Here is a 17,561-nt window from a genome sequence, read left to right on the forward strand (position 1 = left end):
TCTGTGGGCCGAAACCCTTCCGTCTGCAACAGTTGGATCCAAGCCAACTTCTTTCCTGTTGCCTTCTTTAGAAATGCTCAAAGGTAGAGCACTTCTTTGGCATTCAGAGTCCCAGGTTCACTCCCTGGCACCTCCAGTCAGAAAGATCAATAGTACGTGATGTGAAAGACCTCTGTTTAAGAACCTGGACAGCCGCTGCCAATCACAGAAGACAACACTGTCCCTTCTGGACCAGTGTAAGGCAGGTTCATATATGTTTTTAATTATGAATTTATATATTTCTCAATTCAGTAACAACTTCAAAGCAGCCCTGCCCATTCAAACCAGTGGCCCATTCAAATACTAATAATTATTATTATTATTATTAATTATCGTGTCCAATCCCGCCAAAGCAGGCTGAGGGCAGGTAACAACATAAAAACATATATTTTAGTTCATTAAAATCCTAAAACAATCAAATAATAAATTACAATTTTGCAACATTAAGTAACACACGGCAGTATTCCATAACTCACAGGTGTTCCAGACAATAAGCAGTAAAGGCAGGTCATGTCAATATACATCGGAGGGGTGAATCGTATCAGATTTCCAGATCGCACTGAAAAGCCTGACAGAAGAACTCCATCTTACAGGCCTTGGGAAACTGCAGTAGGTTCTTCAAGGCCCTGATTTCCATGGAGAGCTAGGGTTGAGAGAGGCTCATTCTCTCAGTGGAGAGGCTCATTCCACCAGGTAGGTGCCAGAGCCAAAAAGGCCCTGGCCCTGGTAGAAGCTAGATGGGCATCTTTTGGACCAGGAACTACCAGTCATCATTGATCAGTTGATTTTAAGGTCTTCCAAGGAACATATGGGGAGAGGCAGTCCCACAGGTATGTTGGTCCCTGGCCATTCAGGGCCTTAAAGGTCAAGAACAAGACTTTGAACCTGACTCGACTCGACCATCAGCCAATGCAATCACAAAAATGGCCAGATATGAGCCTGTTTTTCATAGAGTTACTGTGGTGTAATGGTTAGAATGTCAGACTAGTTTCAGATGCCCACTCTGGATAGTGGTGGTGGAAAGTACCATCAAGTCACAGCTGACTTATGATGACCTCATAGGATTTTCAAAGCAAGAGGCGTTCAGAGGTGGTTTGCCACTGCCTGCCTCCAGATCATGACCCTGTATTCCTTGGAGGTCTTCCATCCAAATAGTTACCAGGGCCAAAATTGGTTAGCTTCCAATATCTCACAAGTTCAGACTAGCTTGGGTTATCCAGGTCAGGGTCCATTCTGAATACTCTGAGTGGGCCTTGACCCGGATAGCCCAGGCTAGCCTGGTCTCATGAGATCTTGGAAATGGAATACACTGTCCTAATTGAATATGGTGAATGTGGGCAGGCACAGGCTTGGGATCGTGGTCGCAGTCTTCGCCCTATCCTATGTTAGGTAGCCTAAGCTACCACTCAGGGTTGTTGTGAGGATAAAACTGAGGCTCTTAGAATGATGTAAGCAACTTTTGGGCCCTGTTTGGAAGAAGAGCCAGTTATATCAATGGTAGTATATAAATTAGTCAAAATATTTATATGCCCACTTTTTCTCTGAGCGGTTGAGATCCAAGGCAGAGGGTAGGCCGTAGGTTTGTGGTGGTGGTGTGGGCAGGGAGTCGATTTGGCGTAGTGGTTAAGAGTGGTGGACTCTAATCTGGAGAACTGGGTTTGATTCTTCACTCCTCCTCCAGATGAAGTCTGCTGGGTGACCCTGGGCCAGTCACGGCTCTATCAGGATTCTCTCAACTCCACCTACCTCACAGGGTGCATGTTGTGGGAAGAAGAAGGGAAGGTGATTATAAGCTGCTGGATACTCTGATGCTGACTCTTGGACCTAGTAGCTTTAGCTATTAGTCTTTCAAAGATCTCTCACCTCTGTAGAGGTATAAAGACATTTTATCAACCTTAATCTGGACATAAATTATGTTGGTGGTGCTCCAGTGTGACTGTCATTGTCTGAATGTTTGTGCTATCCATATAGCCCAATAGCCAAATTTCTTGTCCATGCCAGGGTTGGTGGTGGGTGAGACCGTCTGTGTTCTTATACCTCTGAAACTGTGATACAAGGTTCCCTCGAGTAAGGGGTTCCATTGCAAGTCGTGCTTTGCCTCAATTTCCCTGGATAATAGAAGTACACTAAAGCCACCCTGAGCCTGCTTCAGTGGGGAGGGCAGGATATAAATTGAATAAACTAAACACCCTGAGATTCTTGTGAATACTCTACAACAGGGGTGGCCAACGGTAGCTCTCCAGATGTTTTTACCTACAACTCCCATCAGCCCCAGCCATTGGCCATGCTTGCTGGGACTGATGGGAGTTGTAAGCAAAAAACATCTGGAGGGCTACCGTTGGCCACCCCTGCTCTACAAGTCTTTGCACAATAATGAATTAAGATCAACGGCGAAACAAGTTTCACACTCCACTACCCACTATTCCTCTTCCACATAAAGAAACTCATTTTCATTTCCTCCTTGGAATGGAAAGGGGATCATTCTAGAAATACACACATGCACTTTCTGAAGAGTTGTTTTTAATGTTATTTTCTGTTTTACTGTATGGTTGTCGTTCATAAAGGTCTTAAAGGGTTTAAAGGTGCTACTGGACTCCTACTTTGTTCTATTGGTTCAGATCAACACGAATGCCGTCCTGGATCTATATGTATGTTCTTTTATTTGTTGTTTCCCCCACTCCTAGAAAGAGCTTTCTGTTAGGGCTCCAAACGCCATGTTTCCAGTAGTGCTTTTTGAATAATGGTGCTCTCTATGGCTATGGAAAAAATTGCCCTCTTGAGGTTAGGAAGCCAGCTGTTGAAAAATTAGGATTGTTGATGTTGCTCTCCGCAGTCCTGTGGTGCAGAGTGGTAAAGCTACAGTACTGCAGTCCGAATTCTCTGCTCATGACCTAAGTTTGATCCTGGTGGAAGCTGGGTTCAGGTAGCCAGCTCAAGGTTGACTCAGCCTTCCAGCTTTCCGAGGTCAGTCAGATGAGTACCCAGTTTGCTGGGGGGGAAGTGTAGATGACTGGGGAAGGCAATGGCAAACCACCTCGTAAAAAAAAAAAAGTCTCCTGTGAAAACGTCGTGATGCGACATCACCCCAGAGTCGGAAACGACTGGTGCTTGCACAGGGGGACTACCGTGACCTTTTTTAATGTTGTTCTCGCAGTCCCTCCTCAATAGAGTTATTACAGAAAATTAAACTTGCAGTGCCTGTATACAGTCTATCCCAAATAATAGATTGACTTCAGAAAGAAATTGTTGGGGGGGGGGAGGTGAGGAAGGATTCTGTTTTTAGAGAGATGTGAACTACAGGGGGGTCGATTTTCATAGAGCACAATATTAGAAATGTGTGAACCTAGGGTTGTCAGCTCTGCTGGTGAAGGTAGGGTTCCCCGCCACCAGGCCCTGCCCCTGCTGCCAATCAGCTGGCCGGTGGGGGGACTTACCAAGAGGAAGAGGTGCTGATTGGATGTGAGCCAGTCACTTTGCCTGTTCAGTGCATGCCTCTGGCCTTGTGGGCTTGAAAAAGACTTCTGTGTGAGAACTTGCGGAACCCTCTGCAAGGAACACAGATACTGTTGGACCACAATGCACACCCTAAGCGTGTGGAACTAAAGAGGGCAACTGTGTATTGTGTAGTTAGATCCTCACTGCAAGGTATGCTGACTGATATTGGGTCAGTCACTGGTTTCCAACTCCTTCTTGCATTCCTGCTGCCTCCTTTCCTCACTCTGACCACCTACCTGCCTCCTTCCCACTCTGTCTGCCTACCCTCCATTCCATTTTGTCCATCCATACCCTCCTCACTGCTCGGTCTGGCCACTGCCACCCCTTCATCTTCACTCTGCCTACCCTTGGCACTTGGCCTTACCCACCCAACCCTTTCCCATCACTCTGCCCACCCTTTTCTTGTCATTCTGCCCATCCAGCCCTCTCTTCACCACTCTGCCTGGGCATCCTCTCCTTGACATTCTGCCACCCTTTTCTGCCCCCCCCCCATTTCACCATTTGACTTGCCTACTCACCCATCTCTTTACTGCTTTGTCTGCCCACCGCCCCTTCAGCACTCAACCTGTCCACTCTTGTCTTCAGGGGTCATTTCATAGAAAAAAGAGGTGCCAGAGCTCATTAGCACAACTCATTTGCATATGCCACACACTTCTGACATCACTGGAAGGTGTTATTAAATTTTATTGGCTCAGCATCGATCTTAAAATGCTTCTTGAATTATCATTGTCATCATAAAACCTTATTCCCATAATACTTTTCAAATTGCTTTCTCCTATGTGGCATGATGAAGATTTCCATCTGTCTGCTTTATATATTTGGGTTATTTTCCCATTTTTTGTGGGGGGGAGAGGAATACTAGAAATCTTAGAGTTCAGCAAAAATTCTCACAGTGGGTTTGAACAATGGAGCCCAGAAGCAAGTATTTTGGGGGGGTGGGAGTAAGAAAGAAAGAGCACAATAAAATTCAGAGGTTCCGGAGCTCTGCTCCTGTGAGCTCCTGCCCAAAATGAGGCCTGCCTATCTTAGTCGCCAAATATGCCTGCTCACCCTTCCCTTAGCTGCCCTGACTACCCCCACACCTCTCTCTTCATTGCTCTCCCTCCTCACCCAGCCCTCTCTTTGCCACTCTGTCTACCCACCTCCTCCTCATTCTACTTACCCACTCACTGCTTCCTCAACACTCAAGCTGTCCTCCTGCCCCTTTCTTCACCACTCTGAATACACACCCACCTCTTCTCTCTTCTGCGGGGGAATGTCATTTACTCCTTGGGGAGCCAAGATGTGGAAGCGTTTGGTGCATGTGGTGTCTCCCGGTGGAGCAAATAAGAATAGCCTTTGGCTGTTTCAGCTGTCAAAAATAGCTGGGGAGAGGGCAAAAAAACCTTCTCCGTGCAGCAGTCGCAATCCAAATTGGGCCCTGCTGAATGTTTACTTATTAGTTGCCACCAAGAAGTAGCAGTTGCTGTATAGTTGCAAGTCCCCGTGCCGAACTTGTGCCATTTATGATGTTTTTTTATGATGTCCTTTTAGCTCTAAGACCCCAAATAAGAGCACCATGATTATAGAGCTCTCAACAGAGGCGTAAAGAGCTCAGTTTGTAAATTTGGTTTGTTTTAAGATGCTTTTTTGATGCCACACAGTGGAAATAATAATGTGTCTTTGTGTGTGATCCTCCTTTTAACAGATACCGACTTGGGGGTTGGTACTTTAACGGAAAATGAGGACCAAGATGGCAGGACGTTGGCAGTCCCCAAAATATCGGGACTAGAAAGGAGTCAAGAGAAAAGTCAGGACGCCAGTAAAGACCCGTCGTTTGACCCCACCGTGCCTAAAGACCTTTGCCCTCAAATCTCTCAGCCAACGATCCCACCTCGTTCAGACCCCCAGCCCAAGTTGCATTCTCCAAGCCCTGCAGCGGTCCAGCAGACGGAGCCTCCTTGTTCATCGCCGTCGACGGCCCCACAGCCGGCACCTCCCTCAGAAGAAACCCAACTCTCCACAGCCCCTCCTCCCCAAATCCAGCGCCCGGCACGGCCCTCCTCTCCCGGACAGCAAACTCACCTGAACTTGCCATCCACACAGCTACGTCCTCCTTCAAGGACTCTGTCACAACAGTTGTCAGCATACAACAGCAGCAGCTTGAGCCTCAACAGTTTGAGGTGAGGCCATTTGTAGTGCATTTTTTTTATACTGGCTATACAGTCAAAGGTGGATATGTTAACGTTTCAGTAAAAGGTGGTTATAAGAGCCACATAGCGCAGAGTGGTCAAGCTGCAGTACTGCAGTCCTCAGCTCTGCTCACGACCTGAGTTCGATCCCAGCAGAAGCTGGGCTCAGGTAGCTGGCTCCAGGTTGACTCAGCCTTCCATCCTTCCAAGGTCGGTCAAATGAGTACCCAACTTGCTAGGGGGAAAGTGTAGGTGACGGGGAAGGCAATGGCAAACCACCCTGCAAAAAGTCTGCCATGAAAACGTTGTGAAAGCAACGTCACCCCAGAGTCGGAAATGGCTGGTACTTGCACAGGGGACTTACCTTTACCTTTAAAAGGTGGTCAGTCTTGCCGTTTGAGGTCTGTTTCCTGTGCTCAGGAGAATGGAGCGGTAGAATGCTAGAAAAGTAGTAACGAACTGTGTTTCTGATTCCTCACTAGCAGTCGCTCCACCGCTGGGCTTCTGCTTTTCTTGAAGCAAGTGACCGATTCCCCACTAGTCACTCTGTGGCCACATTTTGACTTACAGCTCCGTCCAATTCCCCTCACAGATTCTAGATCTTTTTTAAAAAAAAATCAGGACCAAGTTGCCGTGGGGAAGATTGGAGGGAGCAATGAGTCATATTCGGCCACTCAGCAATTTCTTGTATATGCCTTGATTTGTTTTATGCTTTGATTGATGCTTTTGTATATGCATTGATTGATGCTTTCATTTTGGATAAGGATGTTGTATGTTGTTAAATGTTGTTGAATTGCACTCCGCCTAGGATACTCTGAGTGAAGAGGCAGTCCCTAATCATTTCGAATTAAATTGATAAGTTCTCAACTTCTTATGTCCCTTAGTTTCTTTCTTCTATGCAGATAGAAAGAAGAATACAGTTTCTCTCCCTCCTGCCCAATTTGTTTGAAGTGCTGTTTACTGAAACATTTATGCCCTGCTTTTCTCCTCAATGGGGACCAAAAACAATTTATGATCTTGTTCATTCCTCCTCCATTGGATCTTCATGACAACGATGCATTGAGGTTAGTTAGACTAAGAGAAAGAGATTGGCCTCTGATTGCCTAGTGATTTTCCATGGCAGAACAGAAATTTGCAGGCCTCGGATTCAGCGGGAGCTCACAGGAGCACAGCTCCTGAACCTTTCTGAGAGTTCCACCTCCTCCTTCCCACCTTCTCTATTGAATAGTAGGCGCAACTTCAGAGCAATCCCTGGATGAGCTCCACCACCTATTTTTCTACAAAACAACCCCTGGAAATTTGAAACTGGGTCTCCCAAACTCTAAGCACTACTCTCTATTGGCATGGGATAGCCTTCTAAGATATGATCAACCATGGTGGATCCATTTTTCCACTTCAATATGCCATCCCCTTGTTCTCCTGGCCACTTTGGTGTAGTGGTTAAGAGTGATGGATTTTAATCTGGAGAACCGGGTTTGATTCCCCACTCCTCTACATGGCCTCTACGTGGAGGAGCCAACTGGGTGACCTTGGGTTAATTAACAGTTCTCTCAGAACTCTCTCAGCCCCACCTATCTCACAAGGTGCCTGTTGTGGGGAGAGGAGGAAGAAAAGGCAATTCCAAGTTACTTTAAGACTCCTTTGGGTAGTGAAAAGTGAGGTATAAAACTAGACCTCCTTCTTCTAATGTGCTTATCAGACCCAAGGCCTGGTTCACTCATGCAACAAATAATGAGGCAGCAGCATGTTAGTCAAAGATAGTTAAGAACAGAAGAAGAGTCCTGCTGGATCAGACTAGCAGTCCATCTAGTCCACCTTCCTGTCTCACACACCACTCAACCAGTTCCTCTGGATGGCCAACAACAGGGCATAGAGGAGACCTTCCCCTGATTTTGCCTCCTGGCTCTGGGATTCAGAGACTTAGTGCCTCTGAATTTGGAGGTTCTCCTCAATTACCATGGCTAGTAGCCACTGACAGCCTTGTCCTCCATGAATCCGTCATATCTATCAAACCACCTTTCAAAGCTGTCTATGCCTATTTCCATCATCACATCCTCTGGCAGTAATCACTGGCTGTGTGAAGAAGTACTTTTCTTTTATCCAGGGGTGGAATTCTAGCAGGAGCTCTTTTGCATATTAGGCCACACCCCCTTGAAGTAGCCAGTCCTCCAAGAGCTTACAAGGCTCTTTTTTGTAAGCTCTTGGAGGATTGACTACATCGGGGTGTGTGGCCTAATATGCAAATGAGCTCCTGCTAGAATTCCATTCCTGCTTTTATCCATCCTGAATCTACTGCCCATCTGCTTCATACTGTTCATCAACTTTACTACAGACAGGTGCTCTTCCGACAACCAGATTCACAACTACCATCAACCAAGGTAGTCTCATTTACTTCCATTCACGGCAGAAGACCTGCTTGCAGCTTATCCATTCCTCCAGTGGGTGGTTGTTCTAAGGAGATCACACCTGCCTCTTACAAGCCCCACCAGACCAGGGCCTTGCCCACTTTCCTGAAACATGGGGCAGGTGCCACATTGGGGAACAGTGCTCAGAAAGGCCACAGGTGGCATATCAAAGAGCCAGGTGTGGTTCCCAAACCACTGAGTGAATATCAGTGCCTTAGAGAGTTGCTGTCAGTAAAAGTAGACAGCGGTGAGCTAAAAGTGTTGATGATGCGATTCTGTACAAAACAGCGTTGTGTATTTGCTTTTTTGAACCATTCCTGGAAATTTGCCACTGGGTTATGGGGCTTTGCACAGGCTGTGAACAGGGTGAAGAAACTGCAGTGCAAGGGTCCATTTACCAGGGTGGGCTAGCTGGCTTTGGGGTTGGTTCTCAAGAGGTTGTGTCTTTCCTAATATTTCTTCTCCCCTCCCCACCCTGCTTTTTTTGTATTTCTGTGAACAGCAGCAGCAGAAGCAGCACTCCTGCCAAGACTCAGGCCCCCCCTGCACATATTGCCCACCCCCCTTCAGCATCCCCCTTCCCCCTCTCTCTGCCGAACCACAGCCCTCTTCATACTTTTCCTCCTGCCCTCCAACCTCCCGCTCACTCCCATCACCCCAATATGTTTGCCCCTCCCACGGCACTGCCCCCACCTCCTCCTCTGACATCGGGGACACTGCAAGTTCCGGGCCATCCTGCTGGGACCACTTACTCTGGTAAGTATTCATAGACATTCCAGGAGGGGAGAACTGTCAGGGTTGCCAGGTCCCCACATCATACTGGTGGAGGAATTTGGGGGAGGGCATTCCAGGATGTCCCTGATGCAATGACATCACCCGGAAGTGATGCCATTATGTTAGGGATGTTACGCAGCAACACTCTGGTTTCTGGGCAAAACTCTATGGTGAAATCGGCTTCAAACAGTACAGTATAGTGTCCAGAAGTATATTGTCCGGATCACATGATGTGATGGTATCGCTTTGCTCTGCTCTGGTAAGACCTCACCTAGAGTATTGTGTTCAGTTTGGGGCGCCACATTTTAAGAAGATATAGACAAGCTGGAACGTGTTCAGAGGAGGGCAACGAATATTGTGAGGGGTCTGGTGACCAAATCCTATGAGGAAAGGTTGAAGGAGCTGGGCATGTTTAGCCTGGAGAGGAGGCGGCTGAGAGGTGATATGATAACCATCTTCAAGTACTTGAAGGGATGTCCTATAGAGGATGGTGTGGAATTTTTTTCTGTGGCCCCAGAAAGTAGGACCAGAACCATTGGGTTGAAATTAAATCAAAAGAGTTTCTGGCTCAACATTATGAAGAACTTCCTGACGGTTAGAGCGATTCCTCAGTGGAACAGGCTTCCTCAGGAGGTGGTGGGCTCTCCTTCCTTGGAGGTTTTTAAACAGGCTAGATGGCCATCTGACAGCAATGAAGATCCTGTGAATTTAGGGGGAGGTGTTTGTGGGTTTCCTGCATTGAGCAGGGGGTTGGACTAGATGACCCTGGAGGTTCCTTCCAGCTCTATGATTCTATGATTCTAAACCATAGAGGTTTGCCCTCAAACCAGAGTGTGGCCGCAAGACATCCTCAACGTGGTGACATCATTGTTTCAGGGATGTCATACAGCAATGTCACTGCTTGGAAGCTGGGTTTCCAGAAGTCCTGAAAACTGGGGAAACCCATGCTGGGACCTGGGTACTGGCAACCCTAAAAATCATGCATTTTGAGGCTTCCAGGCACACACAGATACACAAATGCAAAAAGAGAGAGAGTAGACAGAAGTAAACTAGGCAATTCAGTGGTGTGACTCAGTGTAAGGCTGCTTCCTGTGTTCACCTTCGGGGAAAGGGTGTGGCATAATGCAGAGACTGATTTGGTCCCTGGCATTTCCAGTTAAAGGTTCAGGTAGGGGGGTGAGGAAAGACCATGTTCCCCAGTGGACTAGACTGTATGGAGCAAGATGGATCATGATGACCTAACTTGGTAAAAGTCAACATTTGCCATAAAAATATTTAATGTGCATCCTTTATTTGCATCACATTACAACACTGGAATTCCCTGAGTAGTGTGATCCATGAAAAGTGTTTTCCTCCTCCAGAAAGAAGAGCCTTTGAAATTTAAGTTTTGGGACCATTTGAGGTGTGAAAGAAAACTATAGTCTATGTACTGAAATGAGATGGTATAAACTTGCAGCATTAAGACAGACCATACCACTAGCCCTGTTCACTTGTTACAGTGAATGTGCATGCATCTGTTTATAAGAAAGCCAGTGCACGTTCTCTTTGCAAATGAAACTGGAGACCATCATCTGGATAAATGTGGGGTGTACATCACATACTCAACTGTGCATGCACTGAATGTAGTCTGAAAACTACTCAACGTGCATATTTAAAAACCCTCACTTGAACCCTATCCCCAGATGGTACATGCATCCACTGTAACTTTTATTTATTTTTATTTATTTATCAAATAATGGGACTTAGGACAGATAATGGGACTTGGGACAGATAACAGCATATAAAATACACCCAGTAGCTAAATGTGTTCACCCAGGTGTTATGGCTACTATCAGGTACAAATAATTATGTTACCCTCTTAGATGCAAAATTCATAAATGCAGTAATCAAATGTAAGAAAAATAATACTGAGTAAGGTCTTTTAAAGCAATTTTTGGTTCTAATGTCTGCTTAAGGCAATAGCTGACGACAGACAGAGGGATGATTGATAGATAGATAGATAGATAGATAGATAGATAGATAGATAGATAGATAGATAGATAGATAGATAGATAGATAGATAGATAGATGATGGATGGATGGATGGATGGATGGATGGATGGATGGATGGATATACACCCAATGAATATAAAAGATGAAATAATAAAATCTAAAATGATTAAAAATCTATTGCCATTAAAATCCATCCACTATCCAGCAGAGTAGGATACCAGCTGCCTGGTGAATCACAATCACCCAAAGGCTGCCTGAAAAAGAGCCAGCCTTGTATGCCCTGCAGAACCTAGGGAAGTCCTGCAAGGCACACACCTGTTCAGGCAGCTGGTTCACAGGATGGGGGCCGCTACTAAGAAGGCCTTTGTCCTTGTTGACCTAAAGCTTACAGTTCGTGGTCTGGGGACCTTCAATAAGTGCTGAGATGAAGATTGGAGAAGATGGGGAGAATCATACTTACGGCTATTCTTCTCCATTTAAAAACTCCCTGGAAGTAAAATATTAGCACAACAGGAAGAAATGTTTTTTTGATGCACTAGGGAGAGAGTTGCTGTTGTTTAATAATATTTTAAAATATGGTTTATTATGATTTTAACATGAGCTGTGATAGCCACCTTGCAGTCCCCCCAGGATAGAAAACTTTTTTAAAAAATTAAATGAACTAAATATCAGGCTGTGTGATGCTGTGAGAAGGCTGAGCACAGCTTGGATTGGAAAGCTACGAATTGACACCACTCTCTTTGCTTTTCAGAGCAGGACCTCCTCCGCCAGGAGCTGAACACGAGATTTCTGGCTTCCCAGAGTGCCGACCGGGGCGCTTCGCTGGGCCCGCCGCCCTACCTGAGGACGGAGTTCCACCAGCATCAGCACCAGCACCAGCACACGCATCAACACACTCACCAGCACACCTTCACACCTTTCCCCCACGCTATCCCGCCCACTGCCATCATGCCGACACCAGCACCTCCCATGGTGCGTACCCCAGGCAGAAATGTGAGGATAAGTAGAGCACACCTCTCTTATGTTGCAATGTTATAACAACAATCCATAGTAGTGATGATGATGTTTGGGGAAAGAAGGAATGCTGGGAGAAAGTGCACATTCATGTCTTTGTGACCGAGAGCCAGGAAAAGCAAAAGGCATATGGTATGGTCCTCCTGAAAGGTTCCTCTTGGAATTGCAGGTAGGGGGCTTCTGTGCTTGCATTTCTCTGCTTTTGTCAAAGGGTCCTGCTTGCGGAAAGCTAGCATATCAGGGAGAAAGCTCCTTTCTGCTTGACACACTAGCTTTCCAGTAACAGTGACGAGTTTTTTGTACACAGAAGTCTTTACACCAATAGCACAGAATGAGCAAAAGATAAGAGGTCACTAGATTGAACCCATCTTGAAACCACGTAGGACCAGGTGGTCACTGAACTCTGTTGCACTGCTAGCTACAGTCCTCCTTGCAGCCATAGACAGTGGGTGCTTTCACACGGCGACTGTTTGCAAGTGGATTTTGCTGTTCTTACAGTAAAAATCCAGTTGCAAAGTGCGTTATTTAGTGTGTGTGTACGCACCCAGTAGTGATGCTGAAGAGTAGTCGAGAGTAACTTTCTAAGTGACCGTGAGTTGTAATCTGAGATTTCATTGGTCTTAGAAGGGTGTAATTCTGCTTAAGATGGCACTACGAGAAAGAGCTGCAGTGCAAGTCTTATGCATTGTGTGCATCATGGTTCAGGGTCAGTCTCCAGCATGTCCACTTATAAGGATCTTAGAGTAGCTCTTCTGCTGGAAACTGGAAAGTTATCGCCAATTGCTCCTAGACTGTACAGAGTCTGGTGTTAGCTGGGATGGGGCAATTAATAAGCCAAATTATTATTATTAGTAGTAGTAGTAGTTGTAGTAGTAGTATAGGTAGTCTGACATGGTGTGAGGCAGTTTCTTAAGTCCATAGGAGCCAGTCACTCCCAGACTATACAGATCCCGGTGTTAGCAGGGATGGAGCAATTAATAAGCCAAATTATTATTATTAGTAGTAGTAGTTGTAGTAGTAGTATAGGTGGTCTGACATGGTGTGAGGCAGTTTCTTAAATCCATAGGATTCCTTATTGAATTTTGAAGTGATATGGGCTTACAATGAATGTTCTTGTGTATTACATATTCAAAGGTAGTCAACGTCTATCTACCAGTGCGAAGGGATGACATCAGGGGAAGGCCTTGGCCTCTGTGACCTGTTTGTTGGTTCTCTGGGCTAACTGACTGGCCACTGCATAAAACAGGATGCAGGATTTGATGGACCACTGGTCTAATTCAACCAGGCTCTTCTTTCTTTCCCATGTGTTTATTTTCTGAATATTTATACCAACTCCAAATCCATTTGTTCCTTTAAAGAGACATCTGTTAAAGCCACCATTCCCCCCCTCCCCCCAAATTTCCAGGAGACCAAAACTTCTGTGACCATAGTAGTTAGAATGGAATTATATGTGGCGTATTTCCAACTCCACACTCTGTTGGCGCTCAGCACTTTTGGAAACCATTCTCTCCGAGAACAGGTGGCATTGAGCGCACTGGCTTTGCATGCAGAATTCCTCATATCCAGTCTGACACCTCCAGTTAGAAGGCTCTTAGGGAGCTGGTGTCGGGAAAGGCCTTTTACCTGGCTGACATTTTGAAGAGCCTATGAAAGTCAGGGTGGATAATACTAAGCCAAATACCAAGCCAGAGGTCTGACTCTTTAGAAAGCTGCTTTGTGTATTCATATATAAGCCTGAGGAAGCAATGCATATTGAAATATAAAGGGAGATATGGGATGATTGTGGACAGTATCCCTGTTCACAAGTTACAGTGAACGCACATACCATTGGTGTACAGTGTCCATTTGCTTTTGCTTTATATGTGTGCTGAATGATTCACACATGACATTCAATCCAAGTACAGCTCAGACATGATTTAATCCACTTGTTTTGCCAAGTCTGGTCCTTATTTCATTTGTAGAACAAATGTAGTTTGACTGTTTCTTTTAAACAGATGTACGAATATGCATTCATTGTAACCTGTGACCAGAGCTAGTGCTGAATGACACTCCCCCACGCAGATGGTATCTAATTCCCCCATTCATTACTGCAATCATGAGGTCTAGGGTCTTGATTTCTATTTTTAAAGAATGGGAAGGTTTCCAAGATTCCATAGCAACTGACGGCTTCCATGTCAGAGGTTGTCTTGGGTGTTCTTTGATGACATTATGGCTGCGCATGTTCCTACATTTGCTGAAAATGAGCCCAGAAGCTGAAATTTGATGACTAGCCCTCGCCTTGAAATGATGTGGTTTCTTTTGTTGTTGCTTGGTTGGTGAACCTGGAAGATGGATCTCCATGAATTCAGTCCGCTGATGCCGGCTGTCTCACTAGTTCTAATTGTCCTACAAACAGAGCAACTGTCTTCTTCTAAGCCTATTGAAGTCAGTGGATTGACATCAAGCCTATCGGGGTCAAAGGGCTCAACTCTGCTTATGATTGCACTGTTAGTCTCCTGCAGCTGAAATGGCAGAAGACTCTTGTGGGACCGGGGGTGGAATTCTAGCTGGAGTTCCTTTGCATATTAGGCTACACACCCCTGATGTAGCCAATCCTCCAGGACCTTGTAAGAGGATTGTAAGCTCTTGGAGTATTAGCTACATCAGGGGTATGTGGCCTAATATGCAAAGGAGCTCCTGCTAGAATTCCACCCCTCTGTGGGACCATAAGGACTAGCCAGTTCCATCAGCTTTGGACTCTGGCTTACAAAGCTGAAGCTGTAATAGATTGGTTAGTCATTAAGGTTCCATGAAACTCTTTTCGTGCTTTTGGTTTTACTAACTGAGCAGAAATAAACGAAAAGATGCCCCCCCCAAACTGCTTCCTCCTGGAACAGGCTCCACATGGAGCTCCCAGTGAAAGAAATTTGGAATTTAACTGGTTCAAGGTGCAGTTTGATGGCTGTGAGAGAACATAAAGCTGAGCTACTGGAAAGTAAAATAAAATGCAGATATTTATTACACAGTGCACAAAACACGTTGGGTCCTTTGGTTAATATACATGTGTAACCATTATTGTGATTCTTTATTATTAAACGTGCAACTTCACCTTGTTGCTCTATATTATGATCTGAGTTTGAATAGTGCCCTTTGTACGTCATTTTTAATGCTAAGATTTTGAGCACTGTGTAATAATACATATTTACATTTTATTTTATTTTCTAGTAGCTCACTCTTTTGGTGGCTGACTTTTCAGGTTGGTCCCCCCCTCCTTTTGTTTTTTTTTCCCCTCTGAGAGAGAACATAAAAAAACTAATCATACCTCAACCCCGTTTACTCACATCTTTGACAGATTCAGTGGTGCATCATGATTCATCCCTACCCCTTCTAGGCCCAACATCTCTGGCAAGAAGCAGTGCCTGCGGTTTTAGGAGGGCAGTTGTGTGTTTTATGAGTTTCCACATTTGGTTTTTCATGTCAAAGTAGATGTTACTCCCGCCTTGGTAATAGCTTTGTTAATAGGATGGTTAAAAGTTTTTGAAATCTTTAAAATAAATTCCTTTTGCCCTCCTGCTTTCACCTGCAGTGCCTGAATTGTCTTAACCACTGAGAATTCTCTTGGATAGTTCTCCTACCTGACCTAACTCCCCTCCGCCCCCCCCCCCCCCAAAAGGCTGGTCAGTCCCAGTCTCCTTCCATTCTGATGGCTTGTTCTTCACTTCCTCTCATCTCAGAATACTCCAAGTTTTGAAATAAATGTACCATCTTCTGTCTGTTTCCATTGGTTGTGCCACTTGTTAGAGGGGCAGCCATCAAAAACCTTCAGCTGAAACAAAGAAATGTTGCTCTAAAGAAAAGAGAGTGAAATAATGAGTTTATGCTTTGATCCTTTTTACAGTTTGACAAATACCCAACAAAAGTTGACCCCTTCTACCGACACAGTGTGAGTTCTTCTTACTGCCTTAAAAATGTTTTTAAGAAATGTTTTTGTTTTTTTTTATCCTGCAACGGGACTAAGAACACCTCTCAGTCAATGGCAGATCATCCCATCTTTACTTCCATTCCCTTCTACTCATCGCTCTAAAATTTCCATTGCATGTTTTCGATCGCTTTTGGCTTCCTGTTAAAGATGCAGTATTGTCTCTTTTGGTGTGTTTTCCAAATCAGAATCTCCCTTTGCTCTAAAACAAACATTCAATCACTTCCAACTTACAGCAAGCATATGAATTAATGACCTCCAAAGTGTCCTATCATTGACAGCCTTGCACAAGTCCAGAGTCTCCTAGAGTTTGAGAGAGGCTCATACCACTTCCATTTTGGGAGGCTCTAGACATAAGCTGCAGTACTGCAATCTAAGCTCTCTGCTCACGACCTGAGTTCAATCCTGGCGGAAGCTGGGTTCAGGTAGCTGGCTCGAGGTTGACTCAGCCTTCCATCCATCCAAGGTCGGTAAAATGAGGACCCAGCTTGCTGGGGGGAAAGTGTAGATGACTGAGGAAGGCAATGGCAAACCACCCAGTAAAAAGTCGTGATGCGACATCACCCCAAAGTCAGAAATGGCTGGTGCTTGCACAGGGGGCTACCTTTACTTTTAGATATATCAAAAATGAAGAAATGCTGGGGGAAAGGGCTACAAAAATAATGGAAAATCTAAATTTATGGTCCTCTGTGAATGGCCTTTCCTCCCATGATAAGACCTGCTCACGATTTGCAAACTGAAGGCCATGGCTTCCTTTATTGAACATGAACATATGAACATATGAAGCTGCCTTATACTGAATCAGACCCTTGGTCCATCAAAGTCAGTATTGTCTTCTCAGACTGGCAGCGGCTCTCCAGGGTCTCAAGCTGAGGTTTTTCACACCATTTTGCCTGGACCCTTTTTTGGAGATGCCGGGGATTGAACCTGGGACCTTCTGCTTACCAAGCAGATGGATCTATCCATCGTCCCATATTGGATCTTCCTCTTTTCCTGCTGCTTTCAACTTTTCTTAGCATTATCGTCTTTCCCAGGCAGTCTCGTGCTCTCGTGATATAACCAAAGTACAATAGCCTCAGTTTAGTCATTTTCGTTTCTGCATTTAGAACTTGAAACTTTGGTAGGGGACACGGGGTTTCCCGTCTACTTAGTTGTGTGTCCCCTTTCATTCCGGTGGAGAAAGCAGAGTTGTGCGTGTGAACATTCCCTTTTCATGCAGAGATTGGGTTCCTCCAGTGGAACCGCTAGAGGTAGTTCCTGGCTCACCAGTGATGCTCGTGCACCTCTGAGCACGTGTGGGTCTTGCAAGAAAAGGGCCGTTAAGACGTTGAGAGCACCCAGAAAGTTTGGTGAATGGCTGCCTCCTGTTATTATACGACTTAGCTGTGTGAAAGAAACTGTGGGCAGAATCCAAGGAAGGCAAAACCCAAGGGTGGGTTTTTTTTTTTTTTTTGCCTTGTTGTGTCTCTGTTTTGCCAGAGAGGCTGCATGCAGACATCATGGATATTGTACTGCTGTTGTACGACAGTGCTGAGGTCAGCAACCGTTTGTAATCACGTCAAAATTCAGAGCAACAAAGAGATCAGCAAAGAGGTGTTTGCATACTCAGAATGTTACGGTTTTTGTTATAGCTGTATTCATTATTGAGCCGTAATGTTTCTGCAGCCCAGAAACTGGGCTGTTGCGATCATTAGCCAGTGGCACACACACCGT

At 45.3% G+C, this 17,561-nt stretch overlaps 1 protein-coding gene across 7 annotated transcripts in view; it reads left to right on the forward strand.

The window, feature by feature from the left end:
• AUTS2 (activator of transcription and developmental regulator AUTS2) overlaps nt 1-17,561 on the forward strand; it is a 1,045,632-nt gene that overhangs the window by 986,932 nt on the left and 41,139 nt on the right. For 4 of the 7 annotated variants that reach the window (XM_060258686.1, XM_060258690.1, XM_060258691.1 and 1 more), the window contains 4 exons: nt 5,222-5,696; nt 8,613-8,866; nt 11,628-11,869; nt 15,768-15,812. In XM_060258686.1, the coding sequence (XP_060114669.1) occupies nt 5,222-5,696; nt 8,613-8,866; nt 11,628-11,869; nt 15,768-15,812 (1,016 nt within the window). The remainder of the gene's footprint in view (nt 1-5,221; nt 5,697-8,612; nt 8,867-11,627; nt 11,870-15,767; nt 15,813-17,561) is intronic. The other 3 variants (XM_060258688.1, XM_060258687.1, XM_060258689.1) reach the window with 3 other exon arrangements.

The sequence above is a fragment of the Heteronotia binoei genome, chromosome 18, assembly GCF_032191835.1.
Source record: "Heteronotia binoei isolate CCM8104 ecotype False Entrance Well chromosome 18, APGP_CSIRO_Hbin_v1, whole genome shotgun sequence".
In the NCBI taxonomy this organism is placed as follows: Eukaryota; Metazoa; Chordata; class Lepidosauria; order Squamata; family Gekkonidae; genus Heteronotia; species Heteronotia binoei.